At 46.2% G+C, this 13,211-nt stretch overlaps 1 protein-coding gene across 2 annotated transcripts in view; it reads left to right on the top strand.

Annotated features, from left to right (window-relative positions):
• Positions 1–2,413: 2,413 nt before the first annotated feature.
• The window catches only part of COLEC11 (collectin subfamily member 11), a 39,133-nt gene continuing 28,335 nt past the window's right edge, over positions 2,414–13,211 (top strand). For both annotated transcript variants that reach the window (XM_038739818.1, XM_038739817.1), the window contains exons 1-2: positions 2,414–2,501; positions 12,794–12,950. In XM_038739818.1, the coding sequence (XP_038595746.1) occupies positions 12,821–12,950 (130 nt within the window). In that variant the 5' untranslated portion in view covers positions 2,414–2,501; positions 12,794–12,820. The remainder of the gene's footprint in view (positions 2,502–12,793; positions 12,951–13,211) is intronic.

The following is a 13,211-nucleotide window of genomic DNA, read 5'->3' as shown; positions in this document are numbered from 1 at the left end:
GGCGGGATTTGAACCCACGACCTCTGACTCCAAAGCCCGGGCTCTTTCCGCTGAGCCACGCTGCTTCTCCATTTTCCTTCTGAGGAGTGTTTCTGAGGTAACTTAGCTTGCTGTGGACAGGGAACGTGTCTACCAACTCTACTACACTCTACACTGAGCCACGAGAAGCAGCGTGGCTCAGTGGAAAAGAGCCCGGGCTTTGGAGTCAGAGGTCATGGGTTCAAATCCCGGCTCTGCCAGTTATCAGCTGGGTGACTTTGGGCAAGTCACTTCACTTCTCTGGGCCTCAGTTCCCCCATCTGTCAAATGGGGATGAAGACTGTGAGCCCCCCGTGGGACAACCTGATCGCCTTGTAACCTCCCCAGCGCTTAGAACAGTGCTTTGCACATAGTAAGCGCTTAATAAATGCCATTATTATTATTGCTATAGCGTAATCTCCCAAGCGCTTAGTACAGTGCTTTGATTCTCCAAACATCCCGTTTCCCCCGTCGCTCAGAGGGCTGCTGTAAGAATAAACAAAATCAATCACTTGCCCCGAGTGAATGTTAGTGGGAAACCAGAGATGCCCCCAGCCTTTTTCTGGAGAAAGGATTCCTTAGTTTGTCAATCGGTCAATCAATCAATCAATTGTATTTATTGAGTGCTTACTGTGTGCAGAGCACTGTACTAAGCGCTTGGGAAGTACAAGTTGGCAACATCTAGAGACGGTCCCTACCCAACAGTGGGCTCACAGTCTAGAAGGAACTATCATTATTATTATTATTGTTCCCTGTCTGCCCCTTCTAGACTGTGAGCCCACTGTTGGGTCGGGACTGTCTCTATATGTTGCCAACTTGGACTTCCCAAGCGCTTAGTACAGTGCTCTGCACACAGTAAGCGCTCAGTAAATACGATTGATTGATTGATTGATATTGGCAAGTCTAAAACCGACCCGAGATTGGAGAAGACACTTCATCTCCACCGACGATTTTCCTGCACCACTCCTCCGCTCCTCCCAGCGCGAGTACCCGTCTCTCTCTCTCCCCTCCGCTTTTTAAAACAGAGTTCTTCGACACTAATTTTTTGTTCCTTTTATTCACTCATTCAATCGCATTTATTAATAATAATAATTTATTTTATCATTTACTAGAAGTCTAGTTTGTCACCCCTGGAGCCCCATTTAATGCATCCCAATGTGGTCTGTGGCCTCTGTCCATTTTCTTTGTAGTAGTCTCTATTCCCCCTCCTCTGTCATGACTTATCAATCAATCAATCGTATTTATTGAGCGCTTACTGTGTGCAGAGCACTGTACTAAGCGCTTGGGAAGTCCAAGTTGGCAACATCTAGAGACGGTCCCTACCCAACAGTGGGCTCACAGTCTAGAAGGGGGAGACAGAGAACGAAACCAAACATATTTACAAAATAAAATAAATAGAATAGATATGTACAAGTAAAATAAATAAATAAATAAATAGAGTAATAAATATGTACAAACATATATACAGGTATATATCTCAACATATATGAGGACTTGTATATATATATAATATATATATATATATATATAATTATATATGGGGACTTATGCCCCCCCCCCTTCAATCAGTCAATCAATGGTATTTATTGAGCGCTTCCTATTCAAGTGGGCAACATATAGAGGCGGTCCCTACCCAACAGTGGGCTCACAGTCCATGTGCAGAGCACTGTACTAAGCGCTTGAAAGAGTACGACGGAATTAGCAGGCACGTTCCCTGCCCCTAATGAGCCCAGGGTCCTGGAAACCATTGCCTTGACTGGGGCTCTCTGGTTTCAACTGGGGCAGAGAGCCCCATTTCCCCTACTGGGTTCAAAATCAATCAATCAATCAATCAATCGTATTTATTGAGCGCTTACTGTGTGCAGAGAACTGCGCTAAGCACTTGGGAAGTCCAATTTGGCAACATCTAGAGACGGTCCCTACCCAACAGCGGGCTCATGGTCTAGAAGGGAGAGACAGATGACAAAACAAAACATGTTAACAAAATAAAATAAATAGAATAAATATGTACAAATAAAAAGAAATGGAACGCTTCACCGATTTGCATTCATTCATTCAATCGTATTTATTGAGCGCTTACTGTGTGCAGAGCACTGTGCTAAGCGCTTGGGAAGTCCAAGTTGGCAACATATAGAGACGGTCCCTACCCAACAGGAGGGATCAAAGGCATCAAAAGGGATTCTCTACGGAAGGCCGCGCATTCCATAGGGAGAAGCTGACATCACGGAGTTCTCAACTTTCCCACACTTCCCTCCCAATTATTATCTTGCAGAACAGCTGATCTGTTTCAAACAGGAAGCCGTTTACAGATAACGCTGGCAACCCTCCCGCCAGATTTGTTGAACTGCCAGAAAGGGAAAGGCAGCAGAGGTTCCCAGCGACAAACCTCCGGGTTTCTGCAAACAGCGGCCATGAGGAGCTCATCTGGCCGGAGTTCCTGCAGGCAGAGGATGTGAAGAAGTTCTTCTCTCAGAGATCCCGAGGTAGGAAAAAGCTTGTCACGTTCCCCGTTCCTAAGCCTTTCTAGACTGTGAGCCCGCTGTTGGGTAGGGACCGTCTCCATGTGTGGCCAACTTGGACTTCCCAAGCGCTTAGGACAGTGCTCTGCACACAGTAAGCGCTCAATAAACACGATTGAAGGAATGAATAAAAGGAACAAAAAATTAGGGTCGAAGAACTCTGTTTTAAAAAGCGGAGGGGAGAGAGAGAGACGGGTACTCACGTTGGGAGGAGCGGAGGAGTGGTGGCAGGAAAATCATCGGTTTAGATGAAGTGCCTTCTCCAATCTTGGGTGCGTTTTGGATTTGCCAATAATAATGATAATAATGATGGCATTTGTTAAGCACTTACTATGTGCAAAGCACTGTACTTAGTGCTGGAGAGGTTACAAGGTGATCAGGTTGTCCCCCCGGGGGGCTCACAGTCTTCATCCCCATTTTCCAGATGAGGGAACTGAGGCCCAGAGAAGTGACTTGCCCAGAGTCACACAGCTGACAAGGGGCGGAGCGGGGATTTGAACCCGTGACCTCTGACTCCAAAGCCCGGGCTCTGCCGAGAACTTGTCTCATTCCAGGAGCTAAATGGGGACCCTTCAGGGACCCCCCAACCCTGTGGAGGAAGAGAGGTAGAAGGAGCGAGAGATGATTGGTTATTTTGTAATGAAACAAAGCCCAGCAGAAAGGGCGGCAGCGACTCTGTTATATTGCACCCTCCCAAGCGCTTAGTACAGTGCTTTCCACACGTGCTCAATAAGTACTATTGATGGATTGAGGATAGGCATCCTTCCGTAGTCTGTGAGCCCTCTGTTGGGTAGGGACTGTCTCTATATGTTGCCGACTTGTACTTCCCAAGCGCTCAGTCCAGTGCTCTGCACACAGTAAGCGCTCAATAAATACGATTGATTGATTGATTAATAAACTAATGATTTCTAACTGCTGTGTGTAGGTAAGAACTGGGGCTTATTCATTAGAAGGGAGGTCAAAAAAGAAATGGTGATTTCTTCGTGAGTCTGTTTTTGCCCATTTTGGAAAGGGTTTATTAGCGGTAAATCTTCTTTCAGACCCTAATATGCAAAGAACAAAGCAAACCTGAAGCGGAAGACTATTTTAATAATGATTGTAATATTTGTTAAACGCTTACTATGTGCCGAGCACTGTGCTAAGCTCTGGGGGGGGAGATACCGTGTTAAACTCTGAAAACACTATGGCTTAGTGGAAAGAATGTGAGCTTGGGAGTTGGAGGGCCTGGGTTGGAATTCAATCAATCAATCAATCAATCAATCGATCGATCGTATTTATTGAGCGTTTACTGTGTGCAGGGCACTGTACTAAGCGCTCGGGAAGTACAAGTTGGCAACATATAGAGTCTGTCCCTACCCAACAGTGGGCTCCCAGTCTAGAAGCTCTGACACTAGCTTGTCATGTGACCTTGGGCAAACCCCTTAGTTTCCCTATTGCCTCAGTTTCCTCATCTGTAAAATGGGGATTCAAAACCTGATCTTCCGCTCTCTTAGACTGTGAGCTTCACAACATCAATTGTATTTATTGAGCGCTTACTGTGTGCAGAGCACTGTACTAAGCGCTTAACGTGGGACAGGGACCGCTTCCAATCCGATTATCCTGTATCTACCGTAGCGCTTAGTGCAGTGCTTGGCATAGTGCACGCGCTTAACAAATCCCACCATTATTATTCTTATTATTAGATGCAATGCGACCAAATGAGACCCAGTCCTGTCCCGCGGTCTAAGAGGAGGAAAGAAGAGGTATTTGTTCTCCGATTTAAAGAGGAAGGAACTGAGGCGCGGAGAAGTCCAAGTGATTTATCCCAAGTCACACAGCAATCGAGTGGAAGAGCTGGGATTAGAACCCAGATCTCCCGATTTCCAGTCATCATCAATCGTATTTATTGAGCGCTTACTATATGCAGAGCACTGTACTAAGCGCTTGGGAAGTACAAATTGGCAACATATGGAGACAGTCCCTACCCAACAGTGGGCTCACAGTCTAAAAGGGGGAGACAGAGAACAAAACCAAACATACTAACAAAATAAAATTAATAGAATAGATATGTTCAAATAAAATAAATAAATAAATAAATAGAGTAATAAATATGTACAAACATATATACATATATACAGGTATATACATATATACAGTCCTGGGTTCTTTCTACTGGGCCACCCTGCTTCTAGTTTAAGAATTGGTCCGAGTGTCTTTTTAGACAAGTCGACTGCTTTTGGAAACACATTTCAATCAATCAATTAATCAATCAATCAATCAATGGTGTTTATTGACTGCTTCCCGTGTGCAGGGACCTAAGCGCTTGGGAGAACACAATACGACAAATATTGTTTGGCAAGAACCCAGGCTTGGGAGTCGGAGGTCATAGGTTCTAATCCCGGCTCCTCCACATGTCTGCTGTGTGACCTGGGGCCAATTTAACTTCTCTGTGCCTCAGTGACCTCATCTGGAAAATGGGGATAATAAAAATAACGGCATTTGTTAAGCACTTACTATGTGCAAAGCGCTGGGGAAGATGCAAGGTGATCAGGTTGTCCCACGTGGGGCTCACAGTCCTCATCCCCATTTTACAGATGAGGTCACCGAGGCACAGAGATGTTAAGTGACTTACCCAAAGTCACACAGCTGACAGTTGGAGGAGCCGGGATTTGAACCCATGACCTCCGACTCCCAAGGCCGGGCTCCTTCCACTGAGCCACGCTGCTTCTCTGTGATGATGACTGTGGGCCCCGCATGGGACAAGCTGATTAGCTTCGATGTAGCCCAGCGCTTAGAACAGTGCTGGGCCCATAGTAAGTGCTTAACAAATACCAATATCATTATTATTTTTCCTTGCCCATAGAATGCTTACAGTCCTAGCTGGCCCTCTTGGGAGCCTCCCGATTGACAGATTGCATTGGGAATTTTCCCTATTCCTCCACTCAAGGTCCACCCCAAGGAGAGAAGCCGATGACAGCCCAGAATGTCTTCCTTTTCTCCCCTTCCTTCCCTTTTTCCATGATAATAATAATAATAGAATTTATTAAGCGCTTACTATGTGCAAAGCACTGTTCTAAGCGCTGGGGAGGTTACAAGGTGATCAGGCTGCCCCACGGGGGGCTCACAGTCTTAACCCCCATTTTACAGATGAGGTCACTGAGGCCCAGAGAAGTGAAGTGACTCGCCCAAAGTCACACAGCTGGCTATCGGCAGAGCCGGGATTTGAACCCACGACCTCTGACTCCAAAGCCCGGGCTCTTTCCACTGAGCCATGCTGCTTCTCTGACTGACCGTCAGATGTGACGGGAGGCCTTCCCAGTAAGCTCGCCGTGAGCAGAGAATGTGATTACCAATTCCGCTGTAGCACATTCATTCAATCGTATTTATTGAGCGCTTACTGTGTGCAGAGCACTGGACTAAGCGCTTGGGAGAATACTCTCCAAAGCGCTTAGTACGGTGCTCTGCACTCAGGAAGCGTTCAGTAAATAAGGCTGATTGATTGATTGATTGATTGACTGCTGGCCCCACGGCCAACCGTGTGGGTCTGCTTGGCCTCAGAATTGCTCCGTCAAACCAAAATTACTGGAAGAAAATTCTCTTTCGGTTGGACTGGAAAAATGGACGCCTTTACTGAGCCCGTTACCGTGTGCTGCATGGATTTTCAATCAATCAATCAATCAATCGTATTTATTGAGCGCTTACTGTGTGCAGAGCACTGGACTAAGCGCTTGGGAAGTCCAAGTTGGCAACATCTAGAGACGGTCCCTACCCAACAGCGGGCTCACAGTCTAGAAGGGGGAGACGGACAGCGAAACAAAACGTATTAACAAAATAAAATCAATAGAATAAATATGTACAAGTAAAATAGAGTAATAAATCTGTACAAACGTATATATAGGGGCTGTGGGGAGGGGAAGGAGGAAGGGCGGGGGGGACTGGGAGGGGGAGAGGAAAAAGGGGGCTCAGTGTGGGAAGGCCTCCTGGAGGAGGTGAGCTCTCAGTATTCACTCATTCATTCAATCGTATTTATTGAGCGCTTCCTGTGTGCAGAGCACTGGACTAAGTGCTTCATTCATTCATTCAGTCATATTTATTGAGCGCTTACTGTGTGCAGAGCACTGGACTAAGCGCTTGGGAATCAATCAATCAATCAATCGTATTTATTGAGCGCTTACTGTGTGCAGAGCACTGGACTAAGCACTTGGGAAGTCCAAGTCGGCAACATCTAGAGACGGTCCCTACCCAACAGCGGGCTCACAGTCTAGAAGGGGGAGATAGACAACAAAACAAAATGTATTAACAAAATGAAATTAATAGAATAAATATGTACAAGTAAAATAGAGCGCTTATGGAGCGCTTACCACATGCAGGGCACTGTACTAAGCACTCGGGAGAGTGTGATATAACAGGGTTGGTAGGCACGTTCCCTGCCCACAATGAGCTCATATGGTCTAGAGGGGCAGACTGACATTCATATAAATAAATATATCGTGGATATGTACGTAAATGCTCTGGGGCCAAGCGAGGGGTGAATAAAGGGGGTAAATCCAAATGCAAGAGTGACCCAATAGGCAGTGGGAGAAGAGGAGATGAGGATTTAATCGGGGAAGGCCCCTTGGAGGAGATGGGCTTTCAGTAAGGCTTTGAAGGGAAGCAGTGTGGCTCAGTGGAAAGATCCCGGGCTTTGGAGTCAGAGGTCAGGGGTTCAAATCCCGGCTCTGCCAATTGTCAGCTGTGTGACTGTGGGCAAGTCACTTCACTTCTCTGGGCCTCAGTTCCCCTCATCTGTAAAATGGAGATTAAGACTGTGAGCCCCACGTGGGGCAACCTGATCACCTTGTATCCCCCCAGTGCTTAGAACAGTGCTTTGCACATAGTAAGCACTTAATAAATACCATCATCATCATCATCATCATTATTATTAAAGGTGGGGAGAGTGTTTGAGGATTCCGTTCGGGGAAAGAACATTCGTTCTGCCATTCCAAGTATGGCAGTGGGTTTAGTTTAGCTGGGCTCTTGCTCTTCCCTTCCCCTTTGAATCGATTGAATCAATTGAAATCCCATCTCAAGCACAGTTTCCATCACCTTTCCCCTGTTTCCAGGGAGACCTGGGAATCAGCGGTTGGAAATAGGACCGGGTTGAAGCATCCCAGAGCTGAAGCGGAAGGAACTCACTTTTCTTCTGGAAGCGGCCCTGGCTGGTAAAAGTAGCCAGAAAAGAACCCAGGGCTATTAGATCATTTAGAAGCTCCAAATGCCCAGGTGAAAAACCCATGGGGAGTAGAAAGGCGGACTCACATATCTGTTCAGAAAACAGGGATTATGGATTCGGTTAAAAAAAAAAACAACCTAAGAGGAGGAGAAACCCTGTACTCAGAGCCATTAATGGAGTATGTAAAATAAATTCTGGGGTCGATGCAAGACAATCAGGCCTGTTACAGAACACGGGAGTTTAACCCTCATTTTAAGGATGAGGAAATTGAAGGACAGAGAAGTGACTGATCTAAGTAATAATAATAATGATGGCATTTATTAAGCGCTTACTATGTGCAAAGCACTGTTCTAAGCGCTGGAGAGGTTACAAGGTGATCAGGTTGTCCCACGGGGGGCTCGCAGTCTTAATCCCCATTTTACAGATGAGTTAACTGAGACCTAGAGAAGTTAAGTGACTTGTCCAAAGTCACACAGCTGACAATTGGCAGAGCCGGGATTTGAACCCATGACCTCTGACTCCAAAGCCCAAGCTCTTTCCACTGAGCCATGCTGCTTCTCAAGCAGCTGTGCAGCTTCTCAAGCAGTTCTCAAGCAACTGATTCCTCCCCCTCCCCATCCCCCCCGCTTTACCTCCTTCCCCTCCCCACAGCACCTGTATCATCATCATCAATCATATTTATTGAGCGCCTACTATGTGCAGAGCACTGTACTAAGCACTTGGGAAGTACAAATTGGCAACATATAGAGACAGTACCTACCCAACAGTGGGCTCACAGTCTAATATGTTTGGACAGATTTATTGCTCTATTTATTTTACTTGGACATATTTCCTATTCTATTTATTTTATTTTGTTAATATGTTTTGTTTTGTTGTCTGTCTCCCCCTTCTAAACTGTGAGCCTGCTGTTGGGTAGGGACCGTCTCTAGATGTTGCCAACTTGGACTTCCCAAGCACTTAGTACAGTGCTGTGCACACAGTAAGTGCTCAATAAATACGATTGATTGATTGATCGATTGATTGATGGAGTGTCCCCTCTTCTGGGCGCACTGGGTGACCTTTGGGCCTGAGCTCATTTTGGGCAGAGAAGGTGTCAGTTTACTTGTTAGACTGCACTCTCCCAAGTGCTTAGTACAGTGCTCCGCACATGATTAGTGCTCAATAAAAGCGATGGAATGAGTGAATAAATGACCTGGGGTGGAGGAATTGATGATAAAGCATGACCCTGCCAGGTCATGGTAACACGGTGACATGGAGTGCGCTTAGAACAGTGCTTTGCACATAGTAAGCGCTTAATAAATGCCATCATTAGTATTATTAACGAGCAAACAGGTGGGCGGAGGGCAGCATGTGAAGTAGCGGGGGGGGGGGGGGGCGGAGAGGGGGTGAGAAGCAGTGTGGCTCAGTGGAAAGAGCCCGGGCTTTGGAGTCAGAAGTCATGGGTTCAAATCCCTGCTCCACCAATTGTCAGCTGTGTGACTTTGGGCAAGTCACTTCACTTCTCTGGGCCTCAGTTCCCTTATCTATAAAATGGGGATGAAGACTGTGAGCCCCCCGTGGGACAGCCTGATCACGTTGTAACCACCCCAGCACTTAGAACAGTGCTTTATTACTATTTATTACTCTATTTATTTATTCATTTATTTATTTTACTTGCACATTTCTATCCTACTTATTTTATTTTGTTGGTATGTTTGGTTCTGTTCTCTGTCTCCCCCTTTTAGACTGTGAGCCCACTGTTGGGTAGGGACTGTCTCTATGTGATGCCAATTTGTACTTCCCAAGCGCTTAGTACAGTGCTCTGCACATAGTAAGCGCTCAATAAATACGATTGATTGATGGATTGATTGATTGCTTTGCACAAAGTAAGCGCTTAATAAATGCCATTATTATTATTCATTAAACACTTATTTTGTGCCAGGCCCTGTTCTAAGCGCTGGGGAAGATAGGAGCTAATCAGGTGGGACACAGTCCATGTCTCGCTCGGGACTCACAGTCTTAATCCCCATTTTCCAGATGAGGGAACCGAGACCCAGAGAAGTGAAGTGACCTGCCCGAGGTCCCACAGCAGATCCAGTGGTGGAGCTGGGATTAGAACTCAGGTCCTTCGGACTGGCAGGCCTGTGCACTACCCAGTAGACCATGCTGCTTCTCAAGGTGTTATGAGGGCTTTGAGAAATGATCGCAAAGCACTTTTTAAGAGCCACAAACCAATCAATCAATCAATCAATCGTACTTATTGAGCGCTTACTGTGTGCAGAGCACAGTACTAAGCGCTTGGGAAGTACAAACCAGATAGGTATCTGGGCGCTGAAGAAGATCTGGGGAGACAGTAGAGAAGCAGTGTGGCCTTTTGGAAAAAGCCCCGTTCCTGGGTTCTAATCCCGGCCCCGCCACTCGCCTGCTGTAGGACCTTGGGTTAAGCATTTATTCATTCATTCAATTGTATTTATTGAGCGCTTACTGTGTGCAGAGCACTGTACTAAGCGCTTGGGAAGTCCAAGTTGGCAACATCTAGAGACGGTCCCTACCCAACAGTGGGCTCACAGTCTAGAAGGGGGAGACAGAGAGCAAAACAAAACATATTAACAAAATAAAATAAATAGAATAAATATGTACAAATAAAATAACTAAATAAACAGAGTGATAAATATGTACAAACATATATACATATATACGGGTGCTGTGGGGAGGGGAAGGAGGTAAGGCAGGGGGGATGGGGAGGGGGAGAGTAATCACTTCACTTCTCTGTACCTCAGTTTCTTCATCTGTACAATGAGGATTTAATATCTGCTTTCCATCCTACTTAGGATGTGGGCTCCAAGGGGGGAGTCTTAGAACAGTGCTTGACATAACAATAACAATAATAACAATAATAATAATAATAATAATAATAATAATGGTATTTCTTAAGCGCTTACTATGTGCCAAGCACTGTTCTAAGCACTGGGGAGATTACAAGGTGATCAGGATGTCCCACGGGGGGCTCACAGTTTTAATCCCCATTTTACAGATGAGGTAACCGAGGCCCAGAGAAGTGAAGTGACTTGCCCAAAGTCACACAGCTGACAGTTGGTGGAGCTGGGATTTGAACCCATGACCCCTGACTCCAAAGCCCGGGCTCTTTCCACTGAACCACGGGCATGTAAGCAAGCACTTAAATAAAATCAGTGAAGACTAGATGAAACATTCCCTCTTAATCTCCCTTCCGCCAATCCAGTCGAATTTAAAATGGTATTTGTTAAGAATTTACTATGTGTCAGGCACCGTATTAAGTGCCATGTATATAATAGTAATACTAATGCTGGTATTCGTTAAGCGCTTACTATGTGCCAAGCACTGTTCTAAGCGCTGGGGTAAATACAAAGTAATCAGGTTGTCCCACGTGGGGTTCACAGTCTCGATCCCCATTTTACAGGTGAGGGAACTGAAGCACAGAGAAGTGAAGTGACTTGCCCAAGGTCACAGAGCAGACAAGTGGCGGGGCCGGGATTAGAACCCACAACCTCTGACTCCCAAGCCCGGGCTCTTTCCACTGAGCCACGCTGTTTCTCAATAAACAAAGTTGAACGCAGTCCCTGCCCCACGTGGAGCTCAGTCTTAATCCCCATTTTACAGATGAGGTAACTGAGGCACAAGGATGTTAAAGGACTCGCCCAAGGTCACACAGGAGACGAGCGGCAGAGCAGGAATTCGTGTTTGATATTACATTCGTTCATTCAGTCGTATTTATTGAGCACTTACTGTATGCAGAGCACTGTACTACTAATAATGATAATAATGATGGCATTTGTTAAGCGCTTACTATGTGCCAACCACTGTTCTAAGCGCTGGGGGGAGATACAGGGTGATCAGGTTGTCCCACGTGGGGCTCACAGTCTTCATCCCCATTTTCCAGATGAGGCAACTGAGGCCCAGAGAAGTGAAGTAACTTGCCCAAAGTCACACAGCTGACAAGTGGCGGAGTCGGCATTCGAACCCACGACCTCTGACTCCCAAGCCCGGGCTCTTTCCACTGAGCCACGCTGCTTCTCTAAGCACTTGGAAAGTACAACTTAGCTGTGTGACCTTGGGCAAGTCCCTTCACTTCTCTGCGCCTCAGTTCCCTCATCTGTAAAATGGGGATGAAGACTGTGAGCCCCACGTGGGACAACCTGATCACCTTGTATCCTCCCCAGCGCTTTGAACAGTGCTGTGCACATAGTAAGCCCTTAACAAACACCAAAATTATCATTATTATTATTGCAATTCGGGAACATATCAAACTTATGGAACGGCAACTCCCTTATTCATTCATTCAATCAATCAATCAATCAATCAGTCATATTTATTGAGCGCTTACTGTGTGCAGAGCACTGTACTAAGCGCTTGGGAAGTACAAGTTGGCAACATATAGAGACGGTCCCTACCCAACAGTGGGCTCACAGTCTAAAAGGGGAAGCAGTGTGGCTCACTGGTAGGAGCCCGGGCTTTGGAGTCAGAGGTCGTGGGTTCAAATCCCGGCTCTGCCAACTGTTAGCTGTGTGACTTTGGGCGAGTCACTTCACTTCTCTGGGCCTCAGTTCCCTCATCTGTAAAATGGGGATTAAGACTGTGAGCCCCATGTGGGACAACCTGATCACCTTGTAACCTCCCCAGCGCTTAGAACCGTGCTTTGCACATAGTAAGCGTTTAATAAATGCCATCATTATTATTATTATTATAAAAGGGGGATCATTCGATCATACGCTCATTCGATCGTATTTATTGAGCGCTTACAGTGTGCAGAGCACTGGACTAAGCGCTTGGGGAGTACAAGTTGGCAACATCTAGAGACGGTCCCTACCCAACAGCGGGCTATGACCCTAAAACCGAACGGAGAGCGTTTCTTAGATACTCAAGTGGTGTTTTCCAGGGACTCATTAGGAAGGGAAGAGAATTAAAGGCCCCGATCGGACGCCGGACAATTAGCGTCGTTTTTCCGCTCGGCATCGAGCAGCTCCAGCTGACCACGCCGCCCACCACCGTCAGGAGCGGTTCAAAGGCTTTAGATTTCCCGTAACTGTTTATTCATTCTTTTATTTAGGAGTCAGCGACCCCGCAAGCCCTCATTATGAAGAGAGATCTGGTTTTCTTAATGACTCCAATTAGCCTGGCCTTCCTGTCTTTGCTAAGATCTGGATTTCCTCAACATATTGCGGAAGAGTCCTGCTCTGTCCAGATTCTTGTTCCAGGCCTCAAAGGTAAAGTTTTCCTCTCCCACTCCCGGCCCGCTTGGCTTTCTTAGACGCTTCTCTCCCCTTCAGCCGGGGACTCCCTTCCTTGTACTTCCCAAGCGCTTAGTACAGTGCTCTGCACACAGTAAGCGCTCAATAAATACGATTGATGATGATGATGATGATAATAATGATGATGGCATTTGTTAAGTGCTTACTATGTGCAAAGCACGGTTCTAAGCGCTGGGGTATCATCATCAATCATATTTATTGAGCGCTTACTGTGTG

Source organism: Tachyglossus aculeatus, chromosome X1, assembly GCF_015852505.1.
Source record: "Tachyglossus aculeatus isolate mTacAcu1 chromosome X1, mTacAcu1.pri, whole genome shotgun sequence".
Taxonomy (NCBI): Eukaryota; Metazoa; Chordata; class Mammalia; order Monotremata; family Tachyglossidae; genus Tachyglossus; species Tachyglossus aculeatus.
This window is presented reverse-complemented; position numbering and strand designations above follow the sequence as displayed.